This window comes from Microplitis mediator, chromosome 8 (genome assembly GCF_029852145.1).
Source record: "Microplitis mediator isolate UGA2020A chromosome 8, iyMicMedi2.1, whole genome shotgun sequence".
Lineage (NCBI taxonomy): Eukaryota > Metazoa > Arthropoda > Insecta > Hymenoptera > Braconidae > Microplitis > Microplitis mediator.
This window is the reverse complement of record NC_079976.1, coordinates 21,319,503-21,346,154: the sequence shown is the minus strand read 5'-3', so window position 1 is coordinate 21,346,154 and position 26,652 is coordinate 21,319,503. Positions and strand designations below refer to the sequence as shown.

Below are 26,652 nucleotides of genomic sequence, written 5' to 3'. Positions count from 1 at the left end.
AACTTCTCCTCAAAAAAATTTTATGATCACCCGGATCCCTAGAATTGAAGTAGTTTGACATCCATTTTTCGTCAAAATTTTTTGTAATCAATCATTCGATCACAATGATTAACTATAGAACTTGAGACCGCTTCCGTTCAATGAACAGGTAATCGGGTACTCACTGAGGTAATTATGTATGAAAACTGGGTTTATACACGCTAAAGACACGGTTTATTAAAGTATTTGAGTAACTTGACTTTTAAACAAGGAATTAACAATATGGTTTATGATTTCTTTTATTTAAACGATTCTTATTATAAACAACAGTACAGTAAGTGGATACGAATTTTCAGCATCACCTATCCACCCTACTCGGCTGGCTTTGATGGAATATACTGAGAGAATTTTTATCATATACATAGCATATGATATAAACAGTGTTACGTTTCTGGCAGTGTTCACTATATGGTAGTATTTTTATTGGTTAGGCTTGAAAAATAGTAGAGCTGTTTTTTGGTAGTGTATTTTGTTAATGGAAATTTATTCTGGTATAGTTAAAATGTGGTTGATTTATTTATGGTAGGCTTGTAAATGGTAGAGATGCTCATAGTAGACATTTTTATAGGTGAAGAATATTGTTGTAGAGATGTATATGGTAGAGATTGTAATGGTTGAGTTCGTTACTGGGAAGTTTGTAATCTGGTCGGGTTGTAATGTGACAGAGATTTTAAGTGATAAAATTGTTGATTGTTTGAGATTTTTGCGAGTAGTTATTGAAACTGCTATAGTTGTTGTGTGGTACCTCTGATTAGAAAATACGATTAATGAAGATTAAATAGTATGTTACATACCTAGGCCAGTAAAATAAGAAAAGTCTCAGATCACATGTAATTGTTGATTGAGGCAAAGCCGAGTCTTTAATCGTAAAATAATATTGCAATTTCTGGTCCCACATGAAGATTAAAAACGATTCATGACGATTTGAAATTTTAATAATCATCAATCGCATTTAATCGTAAAACAATAAATCGTCTTTTGTCGATTAGAGACGATTAAATATGAAAAACCATGACGATTATGACTGTTAAAGACGATTAAATTTCAATCGTTTTCAATCGTCACAAATCGTATTTTCTAATTAGGGACAGTTACTTGTGGTAGGCTTGGATATGGTTCAGTTGTCGTAAGGTAGATCTTTTAATGGTAGACCTATTAATGTGCCGGTGGGAACTTGGATACCTGGTTATTAAACGAATGGTGAAAGTTTGGTTATCAACCGGATAGTTAATACATATTGATATAAAGCAGACGAGGAACACACATGACTTGGAAAATTTCGCCATAATAGCATGTAATTACCATCAAAATGAACGTTTATCGTAATTTAACTGTAAATTAATAACAAGAACAGTGTAAACTCACCGTTAAATTACAGCAGATTTACGATAGAGATTTGGTAGAGTCGCAGAACTTCAGTTATGAATCAAATTGAACGGAATATAGTATAGTATCGGATAGCTCAACTGGTCCCTGACGGTTTTGAATCACCCTGAAAACACCCTGGAATCACGGTGGATCCACGGTGGTTACACGGTGTACCCACCCTGATTCCATGGTGATTACACGGTGTACCCACCGTGATTCCACGTACACCGCGTAATCACCGTGGATACACCGTGGAATCAGGGTGATAAAATGACACAAACCCACCGTGTAAACACTCTAGATTCACCATGATTCCACCGTGTTTCCACCCCCAAGGTGTTTCCAGGGTGATTCAAAACCGCCAGGGGTAAAGCACTCGGCGCGATACCGACATGGTCTGGGTTCGATTCCCAGTTCAGGCTATATATATATTTCTCAATTCATCTATAAATTATCTTATCGAGAAGGTTAATTGTAAGTTTAGGTTTCACTATATTTTAACATTGGTTATTGAAGGTTATTGAAGTCGTTTCGTCTCAACTTCAACCTTGAATAACTTCAATGGAGTGAATTTAGCAAAAAACTTCAAGAGACCTTGTTTGTAGAGCATTAAATTTCCTTCCAGAATATGTATCATGACTAAAAAAAAATTTTAACATTTCTAGGAGTTACAAGAATTCAAAATAGAAACAAAGAATTTAAAAACAAATCAATGTTTAAGGCACGGTTACAAGGAAACGGCTCGTTTTAAGTCAATTTACTAAGAGAGATTTTTTGTAGGGAATTTAATTTCCTTTAAGAATATACATTGCTCAAATTTTTCAGATAGATGATTTACGAATTTTGGGTTAAAAATGAAATTTTTGTCAAAATACTAAAAGTCATAACGATACACCTCTTAATATCAATATTGAGGGCTCAAATCTGCACAATAATTTTTTTTGGTCATCAGGAATAATATTTTCACAGTATCGAAAAAAAAATAGTCGATTTGTTTGGCCCAGTCTAATGGTGATAGACTCACACCATTATTGTTTTTTACTAAATTTTCAATTTAGTGTTGTTATTTATCATTTTAATTTATATTATTAAGAGAATAAGGACAATTTTATTCCGCCATATCTATATGATAGAATTAGTTAGTGTTATTGAAATTGGTATCATAAGATAGGTTTTGATTTGAAATTGTGTCTTTTCATACTTTGAACTTTTTGTAATTACCAAGTATTGAGATAAATAGATTTATCTATATTATTCGAATTACATTTTAATTACGCGAGAAAAAAGACGATCGTAATTATTTTCTTTAAATAAATTAATATTTTAATTATTCTGTCACTAAATATGACTGAATGTCACTGAATATATAGCTATATATTATTGATACGCGTTACTTATTCCAAAATGACAGATTTTTATACTCCCTTTTGATTTTAGGAAGCTTCTCAAAGCCAAAAAAGTGTGCACAGAAAAAAAGGATTCATTGACACAAAAAATCTTTACTCGCCTAAAGAAAATTTTTACTTACCCCAAGAAATTTTTTGCATTATGAATTGAAAACAAAAATTTATTTAGAACTAGAAAAATTACTTTGTGCAACGAATTATTTTTTGATAAAAAAAATTTTTTCTCGCCCCAAGACAATTTTTGTATTTAAATCATAATAGTGACTGCAGGTTTCTCGTTATTTTTAAATAAGTGTGAATTCAGCATATGAATTTATCATTATGAAAATAATAACAATTATAATAATTGCTTAATTAACTCCTTCGGTGGTGCAGCAACGGACGTTTGGCTAAAAATTCTTTTTATAACCTGATAACAAACTCTATACTATATCCTGATAGAACAATATCAACACTCAAGTACAAAACAATTCCTAAGACCGTCCTTCTAAAGCGTACTTGTACTCACCCTGTTTAGAAAATCTCATAGGATTCAATAGATTTTCATACATTTCTATAGAGATTTTATAAGAATGAATGAGTTCTATCAGAAGTGCCATAGTTAAGTATAGGGCTTTGAACATACAGCTATAAGAATCTATCGGATTTTTTCAGCAGGGTGATGACAAACGGTGCAGAAGCGCGTTATCATCGCACGTGCCTCAATTATTTTTTAAAAATTTCAACTAATCCAAGCGATAAAGAGGATTCACTACTTGAAAGTTCATTGAAGTCTGTTTTCCGTTTCATCGAAAATAATTTAGAATGCCAATCAACACTATCGGAATTGATAAAAGTTATAGAATATAAGCCAAAACTATCAACTTTGATCGGTAATTTACGGAAATATTTCGGCCATGATATCACGATTACAGGGGTGTGTCTTAAAAATATTGTAACGTATTGTGGAACAGGTGATTTACCTCTCGATGATTTGGGGTATATGCACTATGAGCGGCGTAAAGAAGATGAACCCATTCGTATAATTCGAACTGCGGTTGAACTAATAAGAAAGCAGATTAAAAGTACACAGTTCAAATTCAAAACATTTCCATCGTCGGCTAGCTTTCTCGACACTGCTCAGGGAGGTATTCGAAAAAATTTAGATACGTTTTTGGAAGAGCTGATGATGTATGATGCTCACGAGAAGAAAACAAAATTAAATCAAAAGAAAGAATCAACGAATGCCACAGAAGATCCTGAAGTACAAGAGAGTAATGACGACAGAACCGACGAGGATGAGAATGCAAATTTTACAAGTCTTGGAGTGAAGGAAGATTATATAGCCCATTCCATTATTTCGGCAATCTGTCCTAAGTCATTTGTTTCAACCCTAAAGTTAGCAACCAGATTATATATAAACCACAAATCAGGTTTCGAACTAATAGTCGATTTATTGGCAACACTAGGAGTATGTGCTTCTTACCATAACGTATCAATACATGAATTATCTACGATAAAAGCTGAAGTGACAACAATTAAAAAGTAATGCTTCACTCAGTATGTCTTCGACAACGCAGATTATAATCCATATACAATCGACGGAAAAAATACCATGCACATTATGGGAAGTATTTGCGGCGTTGCTCCAAAAGAAGCTATATGTACTGCTGGTGAGATACCTAAGTTAAGCAGATTACCTAAGACATCTGAAGTTGATTCCGTAGGTGCTGTTGAGTTGAAAGATTTTCCCGACCAAGAAACATCTCTGAAGCCTGCGAAATTCGTAGACATATCAGGTTTTAAATTTGGAGATATTGTTCCAGGAATCACGACTGTTTATTCAGCACATATTTGGGCGTCATACATGAAAGTGAGGAAATTGCCAAGTATTGGTGTTTTATTTGACAGAATTGCCAAAGTACCATTTTATCAAGTTTCTAGGATTTATTGTTTGCCGTTTATAGATGAAAACCCACCAGATCTTAGAACAATTTACACTGCTTTGCATTTTGCGACACAACATTGTAAGGTTACTGAACGTCAAATTTGCTTTGTTACTTTTGATTATCCTCTTTATATCAAAGCTAAACAGATACTCTGTAACACAAAAGATGAGAATTTACAAAATGTAATTTGTCGTCGAGGAGGATTCCACTTGCTTATGTCATATTTAAAAGCTATAGGAACAATAATGGAGGGTTCCGGTATTTTTGAATTGTTTTGCACTGCATTTGATTAAAATTCAATTGATAAAATGTTATCATGTACAGCATATTCCAGAGCAATTCGTACTCACATGCTGGCAGTAAATTCTGTTGGACGATAAATTGCTGAGAGTCCCGAAAATCTAAACAGCCACGAATACATTGAACACATAAAAAAATGTGAATCATTACAAGCTTCACCTCTATTAATGAGTATAACAAGTGAAATAGATGATAAAAAACGTACTATTTGAAATTTATTTGCTGACTTGAAGAACTATCCACCACCGATAGATGGTGTTTATGGTTCTGAAGATGCTATGGCACTGTTGAATCTTCTGGTTAGTGCAGTTCGCAGATTACAACGTACAGGTCCAACTGCTGAGTTGTGGTAAAGTATTTCAACTGTATTACTGTAGCCTTGCAATTTATCGAAGCTGAACATTTGGACAACTGGAACTTACATTTATCCTGTGTTCAACAAATGCTACCGATATTTCATGCAGCAGGACATTCTAATTATTGTAAAGGAGCTCAAATTTACCTCCAAGATATGGTCAATCTTCGAGATATAATGGATCTCTCTGAGTTTATAACGTTCACCGAAAATGGTCTTTTTACCGTAAGACGTACGGACAAAGCGTGGTCTGGAATTTGGTCGGACATAACAAATGAACAAACATTAATGCGCGTTCTAAAAACTAGTGGCCAACCAGCAACTCATGGACGCTCAGTAACAGACAGCGTTTTAGCACGGTTCATTCAAGGCATGCCGAACGCTCACGGTATAATGGACCAACTAGAATATTTCGCCAATTCCAAATATGCTTCTTCCAACCAACATACAGATCTCACATCAGCTCGTCAAAAAAAGAATGAAGAAGATGTTAAATCTTTCAAAAATTGGCTTCAGGAACATGGAATTTTTGATGAAAGACCTGGCAAACTCATGTCTCGTTCCACTGGGTTAGTTGGCGATTCGACAGTAGATTGTCATAAAGCAGTAGAAAAAGGCTTGAAAAGTATGTCCACAATGGTTGGAGTGGATGCAGACTTATATAAGTTTAGCAAGAAGTACTGCGTGAAAACTCTGGCGAGCACGAAACCAGTTTGTGTCATCGATAACGAGCCGATTACTGTTAATACTTCACTTTTATTTCAGCGGCTATGATTGACAACAAAGATATTGTAAGAACTGCTTCACTTCATGAGCTAGCTCTATTCCCTATGAGTTTATTTAATGATGAAGGGGTGATAAGAGAAAGCAATAAATCCGAGTTATACAAAACATTACAGTCTACAACCTTTGTTCAACCGGATCCTTCTGATTATGAGGTCATTATTGATGGAGGATTTCTTTTAAACAACATGGGATGGCGTAAAAATGTCACGTTTCAACAAATTTTTTTAGATTATTCATCTTTTATCTATAAATATTATTCAAGTAATGCCACAATAGTTTTTGATGGATACAATACAGAATATTTTGGTGTTAAATCGCATAAATGCTACGAGTACGTAACAAAACTTCTCAAGAACTCAAATTTACCGAGACCATGATAATTCCAAGAAACAAGGAGTTTTACTTATCCAACAAAAAAAAACAAGACTAGATTTGTTATGTCTTTGATAACTTACTTAAAAAAAGAAGCAGATCTGAAGATAAGTCAAGCTATAGAAGATGAAGATACATGAATATTTCATACAGCATTAAATGTAGCTAAACAATCTCAAACTAAAGTCATTGTTGTAGGCACTGACGTCAATTTAGCAACCTTAATAATCGATTTAACGCCAAATGACAAACATTGCAATGTGTAAGCCAAATATTCTAAGCAAACCTGATGTTATTTATGAAGCTGAAAAAAATAACAAATTGAAGAATATATTACTGTTTGCTCATGCTCTCACTGATTGCGATACAGTTAGCTCAATCTTCAATAAAGGAAAACGAAGCTTGTTAAAATTATTTCAAAAAGAATCAACTGTAAGACGAGAAGTTCGAAAATTCTATGAGCATCAATCAACAGTTGAAGATATTAAAGAAGCTGGAGAACGAATAATGTTAAAATTATTTGGATCTGGTCTCAATTTTATAAATCAATGTAGAATTGACCGGTTGTCGGTTAGTGTCACCAATACAAAAACTGTAAATTTGACAACATTACCCCGTATCACATCAGCAACACATTAACATTCATTGAGAACTTATTATCAAGTGCTGACATGGCTTAATAATCCTTTAAAAGCTGAAGATTGACCATGGGAAATGACAGAGACTCTGTTTCTGCCCGATGGCGCCAACAAAACCGTTGGCGCCATCGGAATTATTAAAACTAGTTCACTGCCGTTGCACATCATCTGGCTGCAGCAAAAATTGTAGTTGTAGAAAAGTGGGAATGACGTATACGGAATAATTGTTGATCAGCAAAATACGAGTCGTCCAGCATATCGGAAAATCATCCAGGCAATCTACGGGTCTAACTTAGACACTAACTCTGACGAAAACGACGAACTGGAAGAAACGAGTAGAAGAAAAGGAAGAAATTAAAGAATCCAGAGATCAAGAAGAAAAAGAAAGACAAAAAACCGAAAACCTTCCATATGACGTAGATAAAGAGGTGGCCCATTCCGTTCCACATACAGAAGAACCGAGTACTTCTACATCTCCCCAAAAAAAGCGAAGGCGACGCTGTATTTAACTCCATCTAGATACTGTTTTTACAATTTTCATTACCATTATTATTATTATAATTATAATTATAATTATTATACTTATGATAATAACAATAATAGTAACAATAATAATAATAATAATGATAATAATAATAATAATCATAATAATTATTATTATTATTATTTCCTTTTTGTTAAATGCTCAGGGGGTTATCCCCGGTAGTCCGACTCTACCGAGGGCCTCACCTGAGCACCAAATCGTTACTGCTGTGATGCTTCATCAACAAGATGATCAGCATGCACAATTAATTAATGTAACGGGCCCTAAGTCCACCTCCTCCACGGAAGCCGATACCTCGCCCTTTTGGGCATACTTGCGTTGCGTGTGGTCCCTATTTTTATAATCAACACCACCATATATTATAAAAGCGAAATATGAGCATAAGCTCACATTAACTTACCCATTAGGCATGCATTGCATGTAGGTGTCTCACCAACAACCACCACGAGACCGACCTCTTTTGGACCCAAACACTCCTCCCATCTCAGGAAATAGAGAGACTCTGGTCGAAGTGGGGCTTGGAATGGATCCCCCATGGTACCAGATTTCAGCTCTGGTCAGCTGCTTGCATAGATTAGTGGTGGGACGCAAGTTCTCCCCATACCCTATGTAAAGGGCCACTCCACTTGTCTCTTTCAGGTTCCCACAAGCAATTATCCGCTTGTTTCTCTCGCCCCCTGTAAGATTTTCTAATTTCCCCAAGCCATGTAGCACACTAATTATTCAAGCCAAATTAAAGTTGGGCGGCTTGGGGGTGATCAGCATGCACAGCAGGCTAAGTTTCGTTGCCTAAGTAGACGGAGGGATCCGAGGATAACAGCTTTCTGCATCCGCGATGCTAGAAACTCAATTTGCGCTGAACAAGTTGGTATGCTCGCCAGTGCAGACACAAAAGACTGTTGCATCCCTCCTAGGACGCCAACAATGAGGACGACAAGTTTGACACGGTAGTCTGGGTAAAGTTTGCCAATTTCAAACAGGAGATCCTGATATATCTCGCGTTTGTGCTCTTCTTTTACCGTGATATCATATTCAGCAGGTGCTGAGAACTCGATGACATGAATGTCACGAGCGGTTTTATCGAAGAGCACAATATCAGGTTTATTATGGTCGATTTTCCGCGTTGTTGCGAATGTCTCGTTCCAATAAATACGGCAACGGTCATTCTCAACAATTTGCGGAATATCTCCTGGCAGATAAGGCAGCACTGGTGTTTTATCGATACCGTGCGTATGTCGAAGGTTGTAATAAAGTACTCGCAGAGCAGCATTGTGACGCTTAACGTATGCACTACTTGCCAGCACAGGACATGCTGACAAGAGATGCATAAGCGTCTCTGGATGTTGCTTACACACCCTACACAAAGTGTCGGCTAGCTGCATCAGGAGTACTTTAGCACGGTATTCGAGGGTGTTAATTACACCATCTTGGCAGGGAAAAATATATCCTTCAGTCTCGGACATCAGGCCAGCTGACTTAAGGAAGGAAAACTTCAGCTGGGTAGACAAGCCATGATCACGCACGTGTTTAAAGAACACGCTGTGCATGGACTTGTCCATGTGTATGCTGAGCAGTTTTGCTGCTCAGCATTCCTGACGACCGTCTTAAATTCCTCCTTAGGGAGTTCAATAAGAGAGTTTACTCTTCCGAGACCGAGGGATTTTGCCGCGTACCTTGCTGCCTTATATAAGGACGCTCCCTTATGCCTAACTTGAATGTGAGATTGTATCACCCTAGCTTGCATCGTCATATTATTCAATTAAAGCATTCCCATTTGCATTTTATTATTTTTACCACATACAGAGTGCAATGCTGATTGTGTGTTCCATTTAGTATCAAATTTTTTTTTATCCCATCAGTTACATAACATGTTCACCTTATATAAATGAACCTATGTAAATAAGGCGACATTAGGGACATTGTGGTTTTATTTTGGAATGCTCAGCGTAGTGAAATCCAGTTATGGTTTAGTGAATATGCATTTTCTTCGGTAAAGCAAGTTTTGGTATTTATGATATTGTAATACTAATATTGCTGTCGGAGCAAAAAATATTCCGCGACTTTAAATACTGTTTTTTGAGTATGGTGTTAAGGCTGGGCCGTACCTCACAGAATCTAGGATATTAGATTTCTATAAATTCATTAATTGACTATCATTACAGTGATTATTTTAGCTTCCGGAAAATGCATGAGAGAAACTTCCTCAGAAGATTTTCATCATTCGAGTCCCGTAAATATTCAAAACATAACTAGAAATCTAAAATTCAAGAATTTGTTAATAGGGTCCTAGCCTTAAAGAGATGTAGAAAGGAGGCCACAAATTTGAATGATAACTTGTATTACAGCGTGAAAATTGAAGCTGATGGGCGAAAATAGATTACATTTCAAATTTAAACTTTCGATTCTTAATAATTCTAAAGTAATTAAATAAGTAATCATTAACGTACCGGTATAATCATAGGTTTTCGTACAAGGCTTTTTGTGAATTCTTCAGTAAAACCACAGTGAGCATGATGAGCTTGTGATACTTGAAGAATAACATCATAAACAGCTAGTCGTTTATTATCAGCATCTGATTGATCGGCTTCAACTACGGCAGCCGTTGGTATTCGTACAATTATATTTTGACTGCTATTGTTAATACCGTTACAATTATTGTTATTGTTTACGATATTGTTATTATTACTACTACTACTACTACTATTATTATCATTATTATTGTTATTATTATTATTATTATTACTACTATTACTGTTGTTATTATTATTATTATTACTGTTGTTATTGTTATTATTATTATTATTATTATTATTATTACTTATATTATTTATATTATTGTTGTTGTTAACGCTACTGTTATTTGCGTTTGTAGTACTGTTATTGTTATTATTGTTAATGCCGGCATTAAGCTGTTGATTTGAAACTGTTGTCGTTGAAATCGAATCATCAGACCCACGTTCTCTTGAACGTTTTGGTACCCGACCATACCGAACAGCTGTAAAAAAAATGACGATAAGTGAGAAAAACTTTAATTAGTGATCAGTATATATATAGATTAGATGCTAAAATTTTTTTTAATTAATTTTTTAAATTATTTATTGAATAATATTATGATTTATAATATTAATAGATAAGACATTCAGACGGTAACCTTAATTATTTTAGAACCCTCGCAGATTTGAATCACGGTGGAAACACGGTGGGTTTGTTCCATTGTACCACTGTGATTACGCGGTGTATCCACCGTGATTACGCGGTGGATACACCGTGGAACCACGGTGGTGAAATCGCACAAAGCCACCGTGGAATCACGGTGGGTACACCGCGTAATCACAGTGGAAACACCGTGTATACACAGTGGTCAAGCCACCGTGAAATCACGGTGGATACACCGCGTAATCACAGTGGATACACTGTGTATACCCGGTGGTGAAATGGAACAAACCCACCGTGTAACCACAGTGGATCCACGGTGTTTACACTTTCACGGTGTTTCCACCGTGATTCAAATCTGCGAGGGAACACTAAAAAAAGTTTATAAACAAACTTTTTACCTCGAATGTTCACAACTCGCAAATGATTCAAATACTACTCTCTTATGTTCAATATCAATCACTATATTATTACTAATAAGCACAAATTTAATTTGTATTTGTATTAAAATAAAACAAGTGTTGAGTATTTTAAAACAGGTAAGAAATGGAGTGCGATTCACACGCTAACTTGCGGGATAAAAAAAGGGCTACCCCTATTGCTAGGATTTTTTCAAGGAAATGGTTAGTGAGCAACTTCAACATGTGAGTTTTCGTGTCACCCTGTACGCACGAATCATAAGTATTTACTCTTATTATTTCTCCATAACGCGCTGAAAGAAGTATAGCTCAAAAAACAACATCTGATTTGGTCCATCTTTCGGAAAGTTGCAAGCATTTAAAAAAGAATCTGAAATTTGCTGACTCTGCGGGCCAGCCCTGAAATATCCTGCTGTTTTCGGGCTCAAAGAGTTCAAAAACATTATCATGTATTTATTTCTTTGCGCGAAAAAAAAATATGTCTTGCCTTAGTCTACGAACTGATTACGATAAATTGTGTAGTAATCAAAAGAACCCTAACGGTTTCAGCACCACGTTGGAAACACGGTCGAACCACGGTGGTTTTACTGTGGAAACACGCCTTCAGTGTTCCAACAGTACAGCGATAGAGGTTTAACGGTTGTTTCCCGGTCGAACCATAGTGGTTTCTGTGCAGTCACGCAACTATGTTCAGACCGTGTCTCCACTGTGTTTTACTAACGTTTTTATGGTGGCTTAAGCATCTTTCGAACGTGAGTTCACATACTGTGAACTGTGAAATACTGTAAAATCACGGTTAAAAACCTGTCGAGCCATCGAGAAACTATTGTAAACTCACCGTGGAGGTCGCTGAAAATCACCGTGGAGCTACCGTGAGAATACTGTAACCTCATGGTCGAAACTGTTAAACAACCGTGGAAAAACTCTAAGAAAGCAGTGGAAACGAGGTCGGAATATATTGGCACTAGGAATACCGTGGTTCCATTACATAGCAACCACGTTCCCTCCGTCGTTTCGAGGTGGTTCCACGGTATTTCCACCGTGTGGACACCGTGGCGCTAAAACCGTAAGGGAAAGTGTAAAGGCGAATATAATTTTTAAAACATGTAGTAAATTACATAACAAATTATTTACAGAAAACACAAACACCTTTAATTTTTGAAATTTATTTCTTCCACGATATTTTTCGAACGAATCAAGTGATTGAGGCAATTATCGCAGCAATCAAGGCACTTTATTGAGTTCTAGAGCTTATTAGGATTTGCAATTGATCAATTCAGTTTTATGTCAAAGATATTTGAAAACAATCGTTTTTTACCATTTCTATCTTCCGCGATATTTCTCGAACAAATTAACCTATTAAAACTTTCCTGCGTCAATCGACGCGTTTTACTGTGCTCTAGAGTAATTTAGATTTTAAACGTGTTTGATCCAGTCATTCTTAAAAAATCTGTAAGCAACTAAAAAAGGAAATATTTTATTCTTTGCATTTTTTAATTATCGTAGAATCGAATTATTAATCAACGCATGGGTTGAGGGAGATCCGGTTGAGACGTTGAACATAACGGTCACGTTCTGATATTTTGAACAATTTTAATTTAGGAAAAGAATAATGGATTCGCGAATGATAATTAATGGTGAAATAATAAGCCGAGTTCGTTTTATTGAACAATAGAATTAGCCGAAACATCGGCGTGACGTGATCAAGTGACGTAGTGATACTCGCGCAAAATCGTGTTTTTTTTTTATAAACAAGCGAAGTGTGTTGTTGTGCGTTTGATTTGGAATAACGAACATTATCTAATAAATTACGTATGATAAATGAATGGTAACGATTTGAACGAGTGGTTGAAATAAAATTATATTATATTATTTTATTTTATTCGAAAATTTTGAAAAATTGCGGATATCTGTACCTTGTCCATAACGACAGTTGGGTCTTCGCCATGTAAAATACTCTGATGTCATCCGTCAAGTATTTCGTTAAGACGTGCAGTTGTATGTGTGTGTCGAGGAAATAAAAGAATAGTTTATTTTATTTTATCAACCGAATTTTCGTATCAAGTTGATGCAACTGGCTGTGCAAATTAGATCAAGTACGATAGTAAATTTTCGATTATTATTGTAATAGCTGCCGAGAGTAGCGAATGACCGATCTGTTGTTTCAATTTGTACGCTGGATGAGGCATGAACCACATAATTAATTAAGTTTTTTGAGTTGGTTATTTTTGTATATATCGAGTCTTAAGCCAAGTTCCACCGACTTTTGTTTTGTTTTGCTTAGTAACTGATGATGTTTATTTGTTGTATCGATCAATTTGGTACTTTGTGTTGAATATACGCTAATTTTATTTTTTTTTAAATCTAAACAATTATTTAATCGTAATCGTAATTGCCTGACCTTTCTCCGACCCCCCACCCTGAGTCGTATTATAGGAAAATTGTTTATTGGTGGTTATTAAATCACCTGGCGCCCAACTAATAATTTGATCAAGGCTGCCAATAGTAGTGTATTCGGGCATCACTACGGTAGATCCCCGGTGGTCGAAATCCTGTTACACTATATATATATATTGTAGCGGACTTAGGTCCATTGACTTAGAGGTTCGTCGGCTGATTGCTGTCTCCTGACTCTGGATTTTTCATGCAGTAAAAATTAAAAATACAAAGAAAAATTATAAAATTCAATCTTACAACTTTGCATTTAAGGTTCATTATGATAACATTGAAAATAATGATTTGCTTAAATTTTTATAGTTTTTTTTCAATTTCGTAAAGATAATTGTGATTTTATAATTGTTACACATAACCAGACATGGGCTCAATATGTCTGTTTATGTGCCCGCATCTGCCCGCATCAGCCACGATGATTGACGGACGAGAGTCCAAGTTTTATTCCTAAAGTGAGTAAATTTACTGTAAATATTAATTTTTTTTATACAATTGATAACAACCTGATCAATCGATTACAAAATCCAATCAGCTCTAGAGCCCAATAAAACACGTCTATTGCTGCCTCAACTATCTTAATCGGCTAATTCGTTCAAGAGATATCGTCGGCGAAAGAAATTTTAAAAATCGCTTATTCGTAAATATTTTTGAAACTATCAAATCAATTATTTCCGAAATTTGATCAGCTCTAGTACTCGATAAAATTTCCTACTTTGCGAGCCTGTAGGCGCTCTGATTATTGAAGCCAAATCAAAATTTTGAGCAGCTCGGGAAGTTTAAAACTGCTTGGAAATACTATAACAGGGTATATCTCAACCATGCTAAGTTTGGCCCCTTTATTAATTGGTCTTAATAAGGGCGCCACTGGAAGATAAGACTCAGCCTTCCAGAACCAGAGATGTTATTTTTGAAAATCAGGGTCGTTGAAATTATAAGAGTGAGGAAAGATTGAGGGATTAAATTTACTACACACAAATTTTATTTAATATATTTACCAATTTTTATTTATCAATTGACACATTCATCCACCAGGCTTTTATTTCACTTATAAATTATCTATACAAAACTGTCCACCGGACTTTTGTTTTGACGAACTACGGAGTCCCCTGGACTTTTATAAATAAATTTTGGCCACTGGCCTGATCCTCGATCTATTACTTTAAAACATATTAGTCCCCTGGACTTTATTTATAATGACCACTGGCTTGATCCCCTAGATCTTTATTTAAAATAAAATGGCAACTTGCCAGATCCCCTGGATCCTTATTAAAATTTGGCCCCTCGAATTATTTTATATCGCGCACACACACACACACACACACGTTGATTAATTAATTCATTATCCACAGGACTAAGCTCTCACACCTATATAAATTACTAAGTCCCCAGGACTGTATTCAAATACACACACACGTTATTTATTTTAATTCATTTCACTAAATTTACTTATAAATTTTCTACACTTGATTTTACGAAATGTTAATTTATAAACACGTTTAACTTTATCAAAATTTACTTCTGAGTTTATTATTGTATTAATAAAAATCGATAAAGTCGATGGTCGTACTTTGAACTCGATTACTTAGACATTGGACTCACGTTCTGTTCTTCATCATTGATCCACGCACTTATTATCCAAACTCAATTTCCCATAGTTTTTACTTGACAAATTATTTTAATAAAGGTTTTCTTATAATTTATTCTTAATTGCTAAGTCCTTATTATTCTAAATTAAATTAATAATTAATTCTGGCTTTCCCGTGTAGAATTTATGTGACCAAATACGTGGTTAATTATTAATTTATTTCTTTGCAATCAATTCTGGCTTTTCTGCCGAGAATTAATTTACTGGAGACGCAAGGTTGTTAACACTTTTGATGATTTTATACCAGATGTTAATTAATTACTTGATTATGGCTTTCCTGCTGGAATTCCTGCCGGAATTGATCTACGCACAGCATTACGATGTTAACACTAAATTTTTCACTTATTCAATGGATGCTACCCTTGGCGTCTCTCTGGATGGCCTTGGTCTTTCCTTGGTTTCCGGCCTCCTGGATAAGGCTTACGGTAGATGAACGTCCGTTTGGGTTGTCGGCTTGACCGACTCTCCTCAATTTTGCCACTGTCCTCTAGTTATATATTTTTGGCTCATTTTCGGTAATTATCGGAAAATGGCCTTTCCACTTGATTAATTTTGGGACAGAAGTCCGAGCGTCTTCAATTAGCGCACCCGGCGACAAGTCGAAAAACTTAAACGGGTACTCATTAGGGGTTATGGCTCGGGTAACTGACCAGCCGCAGGAAATCACTATTTTCCCTGATGTTAAATGAATTTTACCCCGTTACAATACATCTACTTGAATAGCGATATCTCCAATAATTGGCGGTGGCCACTGCTTTTGACCAGTACGATTATGGTAATCTTGTCTCAATAAAAATGTACCTTGCCGTGTTTAGTAGCGTCCTGTTCTTTCTCTTTGATCGTCGAACTCTTCATTGCAGTATTCACAACCATTATCTAACTGCGAAAATTTAAATTTCCTGTAAGTAATGGTTTCATCTATATTTTTATATTCTTCAAGTTTATTGAGTACCTCACTTTTTTTTCTCAAGAAGTAAACCTCACACCACGTACTGTGGTCATCGGTGAACTTCACCATGTATCTTACTCCTCCATTTGAATATAGCCTCATGGGCTCGCTAAACTCGGAGTATATTATCTCCAACGGCGGCTTGTTCTTGTCGACTTTTTCTTCATTTGTCTTGCTGCTAGCTTCTTACGGCAGCAAACGTCGCGTACAGCAATATTTTCCTTGCGTGATAAAGTTCCCCACCCTCCAAGCTGCTTACCCCCGAAGCTGCTCTAAACTTTGACTTGGCTTGAATAGTTAGAGTGCTAATAGCTTGGGGAAAGTAAAAAATCTAGAAGAGGATGAACAAGCGGATAATTGCTTGTTGGGAACCCGATGGATAACAGTGGAGGAAGCCCTTTACATAGGGGATGGGAAGAACTTGCATCCACCACTAATCTGACGCAAGCAGTTGACCAGAGCTGAAGTCTGGTACCATGGGGGATCCATTCCAAGCCCCACTTCGACCAGAGTCTCTCTATTTCCTGAGATGGGAGGAGTGTTTGGGTCCAAAAGATGTCGGTCTCGTGGTGGTTGTTGGTGAGACACCCACATGCAATGCATGCCTAATGAGTAAGTTAATGTGAGCTTATGCTCATATTTCGCTTTTATAATATATGGTGGTGTTGATTATATAAATAGGGACCCCGCTTACCATGCCGCTTGAGCCTATTGCAGCTCTTACTGCCTCCTTAAACGCACCGAAACTATCCGATTTCCGACTAAGCTCAAAGAGGACGACACCAGTCTTAGTTTGGCGTATCGACCTGATATCCACTCCAAATTTCTCGGGTTTAACTGATGCTTTAATTCCCTTCAGGGGCTCTGCGTAGGCCCTACTTTCAGCAGGTTTGATAAGAACTGCCTTCGTTAAGAGAATCGGCTTAGTGTAACCTTTTTCCTCTTTGTCTTCCTGTGCGGCGGGGGGTCATCCAGAGAACGCATCAGGTTTGTGGGCACTGCACGATCGGAGTCCTGTTGCGGCAAAATACGGGCTTTTTTTTCCTTTTGCTGGGGCGACAATGAAGTCTCCATCTGAGACTACCCGGATATTCTCTTCAGGACCTTGCGGTGGATTGCAAGCGGGCCTTCTTTTGCGTTTGTTAGCAACCGGAGTGTCTTGCAACTGCTTTTCCTAACCGTTCGGTAAGTCATGATTCAGTGTGACAGACATTTGTTTACCAGCTAATTGGCTTTGATGAGAGACATGGCGGTCATCATCAGGCTTGGAGCGTCGTATATGAGGCTATTCATGAAATCTTATCGCTCTGTGGTTTCAGCCATTGCGTGCTTGCGCTGCGCATCTTTCCAGAGTTTGCGGTGATATAGAATCGCAGACAAACATTTCAATGCGTACTTGACGCCCACTTGAACCTCCTTGGGGATAGTTCTCTTTTCCGTAATCGTTTCAAGCGTCTGCTCAAAGAGGTCCAGCAGCTGGGAATAATTACCGTCTTTATTACCAATCGCTGCGTCTCGGGCAGCAAGGTAATGTGCGGCCGCACTTTTCTCTATGTATTCACTTGTAGTAGTTATTGAACCAGTTGCCAAGTTTGCAACAACTACTCCATTGGCTGTAGTTCGGGTATCCCGGTGAGCGCTCGCCTGTTCGACGACTCACCGCTGATGGCTTGAAAATCACGGCACTCAGAATCAGCTCCAAGTGCGCATGCCTGGCGGTCCTCAGGAAGCGGCTTTTTTCAGAGGCTTAATTCCACTTTACTCATCATCGTAGTGTTGATTCGGGTCACCACCCCTAGGTGATTATAGAAATTTCTCTTCTCCTCACACCACTTTGTCATTTTTTACAGGAGTTGGGCTTCTCCTGGAGTTTGTCCGCGGCACGTCTTTACGGAAAAGTTGACTGGTTTTTAGGTCATAGTTCTTCCGCTATAGAATCCGCCAATCTTCACTATCCTCTACGCGAAAAATCATCAAAGATGATATTGACTAAGAAAACTACTCCCCTATCCGCAGCCCGGGGACGCGCTCGGTTGGCACTCAACCCACTTCATCATATGAGATTGGGAACATCTTCATCGTCAGATAAACATAGTCACCATCATTGCTAGCGACTGTGTTTATCGTCCAAAATGTAGAATATCCCCTTCATTAATGATGATGAAGAACTTCCGAGGAACTCCTGGATGTATAAAAACTCGGTTGCGGATGAAGTCCATCCTTCCATCGTTAAAGTTGATTATTGATCCACGTTCAGTGATCAACGAGTCAGTCTAGCGGTAGACAAGGACATCTTTCAATCCAGCGCGAAGATTACATGACTCAGTAACTTGATAAGTAGGACCGTTCCACAGAGCTCCAATCGGAGAATGGTTAGCCTCTTGAGCGGAGCTACTTTCGTTTTGGTCCATATGAGAGCTGATGTGATAACTACCTAGTTGGTGACGTGGACTTAGATCATCGCAGCCATTTCCTTTTGAGATGCATCGTAGAAGCTATGCAGTCTAAGGTTTGACTACTTCAGGAGGCCAAACCACCTTAGTATGAATAATTGAGTAAGTCCCTTGAGCTGCTCAGTGCAGTTGATTCAGTTGTAAGACAGCTCGAAGAATAGTTTATTATCCCGTTTAAGCTTAGATACTCAAAAACCTTGGATAAAGCAACAATGCTGACTGGAGCAACCCCGTACGCTATGGGTGACACTCACGCAAAAGACGCACTTTTCGTAAAAAACCAAGATCTTTAAGCATGTGAAAGTCGATCCCAAAAAATAATCCACTTCTTCGGCTTACACAACGCCTCGATACATCAGATATTTTGCGAGTCGGATGTCGTCTAGAGAATGCCAAACTAGATCCAGCCTCCAAGTACCTAGTGATTCTTCCACGGGATGCAGCTTTTACCACCTTGATCATCCGAGAAGCCAACGACAAAATTATACATAGTGACATGCAACTCACCTTAGCCTACATCCATGGCAAAAAGGTGAAACGTCCTTTTTTGGGCGCCAAGCCAGCAAGTACCGCGCTCTTCGTGGGTTTCGCTATTAATACAACCGTTAGCAGCTCTAACTGCACCACTTATAACTTATACGTATAGTTATGAAGCTGTGATTGCAGGAACCCAACAGGTGCTTGTGCAAACATCAACGAGAATTTTCGCACCCCTCTGATCTATTTTATAAAATCAAGGGGTATACACAGCTCGAAAATGAGATTATCACTTATTGATGGATGAGGGCAAGTTTGTGACAATGACATGTCTAAAATCTTCGTGATTATAAGTAGAAGAAACCTCTTTTTAGAGTATTGAGGTGAAGTTGCGTCTCACCACTAATATATGCAATATGTCGACCAATACAGGAAATTGGCACTACGGGGGCTTTTCCAAGCCTACTTTGACCAGAGTCTGTTTATTTCCTGAGATGGCAGTAGAGTTTGGCACAAGAGAGGTATATACTCGTGGTGGTTGTTGGTAAGGCACCCACACACAGAAGGATCTTTGAACTGACCATTGATCTTGGGGTAAGCTCATATGAGCTTATGCTCATATTTCGCAAATATTTTATTATTGTGGAGGATAGGGGTGTTACGGAGCGCGCGTTTGCTTAAAAGAGCAAAGAAACGGCCTTCCGTAAAACGGGGGTGGGCTTCGGTCCCGTCACATTATTGATTATTCGATTGCAACCATAGTTGACGTGACCAGCTGTCGATTGTAAAACGAATCTAAATTCTTTTGTTGCTTAGTAAGACATAAAAGCTGAACATTGTTACATCCGTAGTAACGACAAAATTTTCACCGATTATAGCTACATCACTTCCGTGTGAAATTTTATTTTTTCATGAAAATATTAGTGCTCGTCAAAAACAAGGTTGTTTATCATCCTTACTTGAAAAAATCAATAAATTTTCATAGCTGTATGAATAGAGCATATACTTGACTTTAGTAGTTTTTCATAGAACTCATTGATTGGCTAAAGACCTCTATGAGAATTCAAGAGAATTTATTGGATTCTATGATATTTTTTAATCCGGGATAACACAATTCGAAAATGTTGTTTTTATTACGTTTTTTAGATAATAAATTATGGTCGTGATTATGGAAAGGATTGTAAAACTATTAAATTAAACGTTTTATTGAAAATTTATACGTATTCCTTGTTAAATATTACATAATGCGATTTCCATTGTTGAAATAATTTATATGAGTGAATAATTCCTAACAAAAATTATGCCATTTAACTTTGAAAGTGTTAAATTTTTATTCTTAATTGATTAGTAATTTACAATACACATTCAATAATTCTTTTTAAACATAAAAATATTAGTAGAAAATCGACTAAAGTTGAATTCAAATGAAACAGTAAGAAACTTGCTATTCAAATAAAGCCAAAAACAAAGGAAAGGCTTACAGCGAAATTGTTTATAATGGGACTTTGCTGTAATACTTAAGAATTCGAATAATAAACTTATTTATAAAAAATACTTACAATCTCGTGACATCCCGACTGCCAGGCACTTTTTAAATCTGCAGTATTGGCAACGGTTTCTGTTTAATCTTATCACTAAACATTTGCCATCCCTTAGACATCGATATTCGATTTGTTTCTGTATACTCCTTCGGAAGAATCCCTTTAACAAAAATATAAATTCATATAAGTTACTGATGCAGCTGTTATGTTCCAGCCTGCATGTCAGATGACGCGAGCATTTAATTCCCTAATTACACCGGCACACAAAAAAAAATGTTTCTGTACTGTTGACCAGACTCACCTACAAACATCTATTTCGACCCGCTGAATTCGAATTTGAAGTCCGTTTGGCCCGATCGCCCTCCAAATTTGAATAAAATGCAAAAAACCAAAAGAAAGGCAAAAAATTGCGAAAAACTGCAGTCACAGCGATGAAAAAATTTTTGTGTACCTGGATGAAGTATTACTTTCATGCATTTCACGATCACGACGATGAGTAGATACTCTTTATAGATTCATAAACTAGAAGTCTCAAATCTGTATTGCTTCATATTGGGAACGAATTACCGCCGATATCCAATAGCTCATTTGACTAAACTTGAAGAGATCTAGGATAACTTACAAATAGTATTGGATAAAATAAAGTATTCCGAAAATCAATGGAGAATCTATGGAGACCTGAAAATTGCAACGCTTCTTCTAGGTCAACAATCGGGAATCACTAAATATCCCTGCTATCTATGTTTGTGGGATAGTAGAGACAGGACAAATCACTATGTAAAGAAAGAATGGCCAACAAGAGCAAAATTCAATCTAGGTATTCATAGTGTTATACGAACACCATTGATTCCGCCTTTAAAATATCTGCTACCACCACTTCACATTAAGCTAGGTCTCATAAAACAGTATGTCAAAACTTTGGACGAAAATGGTGATTGTTTTCAGTACTCGAGAGAAAAGTTTCCTGCGATAAGTGATGCAAAATTAAAAGAAGGAATTTTTGATAAACCCCAAATTCGAACTCTATTTCAGGATGCAAATTTGATAGAAAAAATGAACGAAACGAAGAGAGCAGCTTGGATAAGTTTCAAAAATGTGTCTCAAAACTTTTTAGGAACGAAAAAAAGCGAAAACTACAGGACGTTAGTAGAAGAATTGGTGACAAATTCCAAAAATTTAGGTTGCTTAATGAACTTCAAACTACACTTCATGGATTCTCACGCCAACTACTGTCCCGAAAATCTTGGCGACAGTGAAGAACAGGGAGAACGATTCCATCAAGACATAAGTGAAATGGAGACTAGGTATGAAGGAAATTGGAATATCAATATGATGTAAGATTTTTGCTGGACACTTAAAAGGAATACACCAAGAGATGATAACAAACGGAAGAAAAATCTACTGCGTAGATCGTTTGAGAACAAAAGACTTCGATACCAACGAAGAACAGTTTAAAATTCGAGCAAATCGTTCTCTTCATTCTAAGGATACGTCATTTTTTATAGATATCACAATTTTTAATATTTTCAGATCCTAAATTTGTATTTTAGGCCTGAAAAAATACAAGCAAAGTATTTAATCATGTTTTATAGATTTTCTCTCATATTTGTAACTACAATTTTCCCAATTTTTTTAGTATTATGAGATTTTTTTAATTTTAAAACGTTAATGGGACAAGAAAACTTCAGATTCAAATTCAGTGGAACAAAAGACATAAAAATCATACTTAATCTGAATCAAAAAATTTTTTTTTCATCTCGATAATTTCGATTTTTCATGATTTATTGCAATTTTTTCGGTTTTTTGCAATTTTTTCAAATTTTGACGGCTCAACATGCTAATTAACGGTCAGATTCAGATTCAGTTAGTTGAAATACATAAAAATCATACTTGATCCGGGTCCACAAAAATTTTTTCATCGCTGTGACTGCAGTTTTTTGCCTTTTTTAGGGGTTTTTTGCATTTTACTCAAATCTGGAGGGTGACCGGGCCAAACGGACTTCAAATTCGGATTCAGCGTGTCGAATCACATGTCTGTAGGTGGGTCTGGTCAAAAGTACAAATGACTTTTTATTTGTGTGCCGGTGTAATTTACATTATTTGAAACATTGAATATCAAATAAAAAATTTTAAAACCGACTCATCCTGCAGGCCACCCCCGAAAGTTCTTGTTGTTTTCGAGCTCTTTGAGCTCTTTGAGCTCGAAAACTCACCGCCATACCTATTCAAGCTCGAAAAGCTTGGCAATGTCGTTTAATATATTCGTATTTTTGAGCTCTTCGAGCTTCAACAAGCAGTTTTTTAAATTTTGTTCACTATTTTGCTTAACGAAATCAATAAATTCGGACAAAAATCCATGAGTGCGATTTAAATAGGAAGTTCAATGAGCTTGGAATTAGATCAGAGCGTTAATGTATAGAATGTCTGAGAAAAGTGTAAAAAGCAGTGATTTTTCTTGTATTGTTTCGATAATATTATTTAAACTAACGAATCAATTGTAATATACTTTGTAGTAGTCGAGAGAGACTATAAACTGGTGGACTTAATTCAATTTAAAGTATATTTGATAAATTATATATCGAGCTATCCAGGAAAAATGAGGACAATTGTTATTTTTTAAATATCTCATCGCCGATTTCTTATGAACTAATAGACTGATCTTGTCGTTTGAGATGGCATTCGATGCAGTTTTTCAGTCTTTAAGGCTTAATTATTTTTTGGAAATAATTCATTGAACGTTTTTGATTTTATTAAAGAAAAAAACCCATTTTTTTGAAATTTTTTCGTTAACGATTTCTCTTCTACAAATGATTCAATTATAATGGTTAAGGTGGTATTCGATGCGGCTTATTGAGTTTCGAAGCTGATTGGATTTTGAAATCAATTCATGGAGTAAGTTAGACGTTATCAAAAAAAAAAAAACGTTTTCGAAAAACTTTTAATTCTAAAATATCTCTGAAGGTACCGTACCGATTATACTCAATTTTTCACAAATTGTTGGAATGATTGTGCTACTTTAAGCGCCACCTCAAAAAGCCAAATCGGTTAATCCGTTCAAAAATTATAGAATATGTACATACAGACATATTAACATAGTCCGAACTAGGAGTCGAACCCAGACCATGTTGATTGTGCGCTGTATTCTTCCAGTTGAGCTATCCAAGCCAAAAGAAAATAACACGTATTCTTATGTATTTTTTTTTCTTTTATTTAAGTATAAAATTTGACACATGACTTTGGGAGCTCCCAATAGAGCCAAGTTACAAAAATATATCACTTAGATCTATATTCAGATAAGTAAACCTATGCATATGTAAACTAACTTACTTAGTACTGGTAACATCACATATATTAGAGCGCAAATTATAAAAAATAAAATAATGAAACAAAAATCAATACTGTAGCTCTTTTACTTAACTCTATTACTTACAGATAACTTATTGTATACCCGGGAAAAAATGATTTTGCCTAATTATATATAATTATATATAAGACCTTATATATAATTAGATCTAAAAATTGGCCAGGTCTAATTATATATAATTCATATATAATTATATATAGGTTATATATGATTATATATAATACGTTATATATAATTAGATCTGAAAATTGGCCAGGTCTAATTATATATAATCATATATAAGTTATATATACTCATATATAATTAGATATGATTATGTATAATACATATATATCATATTTTATATATAATTAGATTCGAAAATTAGGCGGGTTTAATCATATATATGATTATGTGTAATTTATGTACAATTACGTATGTTCATGTACGATTAATATTGAAGTATTCAGAGGGAAGTTTATTTTTTAATTATACGTTTGCAATTATTCATAACAAATTATATTTCCCTCAAAATATAAATACAGAGTATAATTAACGACTGTGCTACTACATATATTTATTTTTGTTATATAACATTTTATTATGTATTTATAGATAGATAATATAATCATGTCGTTAGACTATTAGTACTTACAAACGTAAATTACTAGAGTCATTTTTACTAATATATTAAAGAAATTAAATATATTCTATAAATAAAATATTAACTTATATATATATATAAATAATTAATTTATATTTGATTATATATAAATCTAAAGATCTAAAATATAATAAAAATTACTATATATGGGTCTATATAGGTCAGGTCTAATCAGATCTAATCATATATAGACCTATGTATAACTATATATAGGTATATACTATTATATATACTATTATATATACTATTATATATATTCCATATACAATCATATATAATTAGGCAAAATAATTTTGTCCCGGGATATAATTAGATCTAATTATATATAAGGCTATATATACTTATATATAGGTCTATATATAACCATATATATTCTATATATAATCATATATAATTAGGCAAAATCATTTTTTTCCCGGTATAATTAGGTCTAATTATATATAAGGCTATATATACTTATATATAGGTCTATATATAACCATATATATTCTATATATAATCATATATAATTAGGCAAAATCATTTTTTTCCCGGTATAATTAGGTCTAATTATATATAAGACTATATATACTTATATATAGGTCTATATATAACCATATATATTCTATATATAATCATATATAATTAGGCAAAATCATTTTTTTCCCGGTATAATTAGGTCTAATTATATATAAGGCTATATATACTTATATATAGGTCTATATATAACCATATATATTCTATATATAATCATATATAATTAGGCAAAATCATTTTTTTCCCGGTATAATTAGGTCTAATTATATATAAGACTATATATACTTATATATAGGTCTATATATAACCATATATATTCTATATATAATCATATATAATTAGGCAAAATCATTATTTTCCCGGTATAATTAGGTCTAATTATATATAAGGCTATATATACTTATATATAGGTCTATATATAACCATATATAATTATATATAATACCATATATAATTATATATATTCCATATATAATCATATATAATTATATATAATTAGGCAAAATCATTTTTTCCCGGGTAAAGTAATAATAATAACAATCTTATATTATCTAAGGCACATCATTGTTGATCTAGAAAAAAAAAAAAACCTCGTTAATTGCTACATGTACATCACAATGCCCTATTGCTTTAATACCTTGAATTTAAGAAAAATTTATCAAATTCTTTAATAAAAATATCAATTGCGTTAACAATAATAAATCTACTGAAAATTTTGATAACATCGTGGTTCATATATTTTAGAAGAACTTCGACGCTATCAGGAGCTGGACCAATAACTTTATAAAGAGCTTTCATTAACTCTTCTGCTGGTACCTCAAAGCGAGGACACTGAAAAAACACGTAGTTCGGCGACTCCTCAGACCCCTCACATGGACACAATGGAGATGAAACTATACAAAATCTTGCTAGACTGGATCATCGAGAGCTATGACCACTTTTCAAACGAATTATAAACACAATAGCACGTCTACTCAATTTAATACGATCAAACCAATGTTTGCTCAAACTAGAATAATAATTTTGGAAGTAACACTTTCCCCTAGCGGACCCGGAATCCACACACCACCTTACGAAGTCATTTCTTAGCATCTCCTTCCACTCCCGCTTAAAATCACTCCCTGGTAAGCTCAACGAAGTATTTCTGCCTACGAGTATCGTATCTTTCGCAACTCTATCCGCCATTTTGTTTCTCTTGATCCCACAATGAGCAGGAATCCAAAAAAGTCTAATGCGTTTGCCCGAAATCGTAAGCTTTCGTATTCGATTCCGTAAATGAAAAATAAGATAGGGTTTATTACCTAC

The 26,652-nt window shown here is 35.3% G+C and overlaps 2 protein-coding genes across 6 annotated transcripts in view; one reads left to right on the top strand and one right to left on the bottom strand.

Annotated features, from left to right (window-relative positions):
- The window catches only part of LOC130672627 (uncharacterized), a 167,616-nt gene that overhangs the window by 29,489 nt on the left and 111,475 nt on the right, over positions 1–26,652 (top strand). The gene's annotated exons all lie outside the window — the stretch shown is intronic.
- The window catches only part of LOC130672624 (ecdysone-induced protein 78C), a 119,125-nt gene that overhangs the window by 23,340 nt on the left and 69,133 nt on the right, over positions 1–26,652 (bottom strand). For 4 of the 5 annotated variants that reach the window (XR_008990747.1, XM_057477266.1, XM_057477265.1 and 1 more), the window contains 2 exons: positions 20,843–20,984; positions 10,184–10,731 (listed from right to left, as the gene is read on the bottom strand). Coding sequence is in view for 4 of the 5 variants with exons in the window: in XM_057477266.1 (XP_057333249.1) it covers positions 10,184–10,731; positions 20,843–20,984 (690 nt within the window). In the remaining variant the exon portion in view is untranslated. The remainder of the gene's footprint in view (positions 1–10,183; positions 10,732–20,842; positions 20,985–26,652) is intronic. The other variant, XM_057477267.1, reaches the window with a different exon arrangement.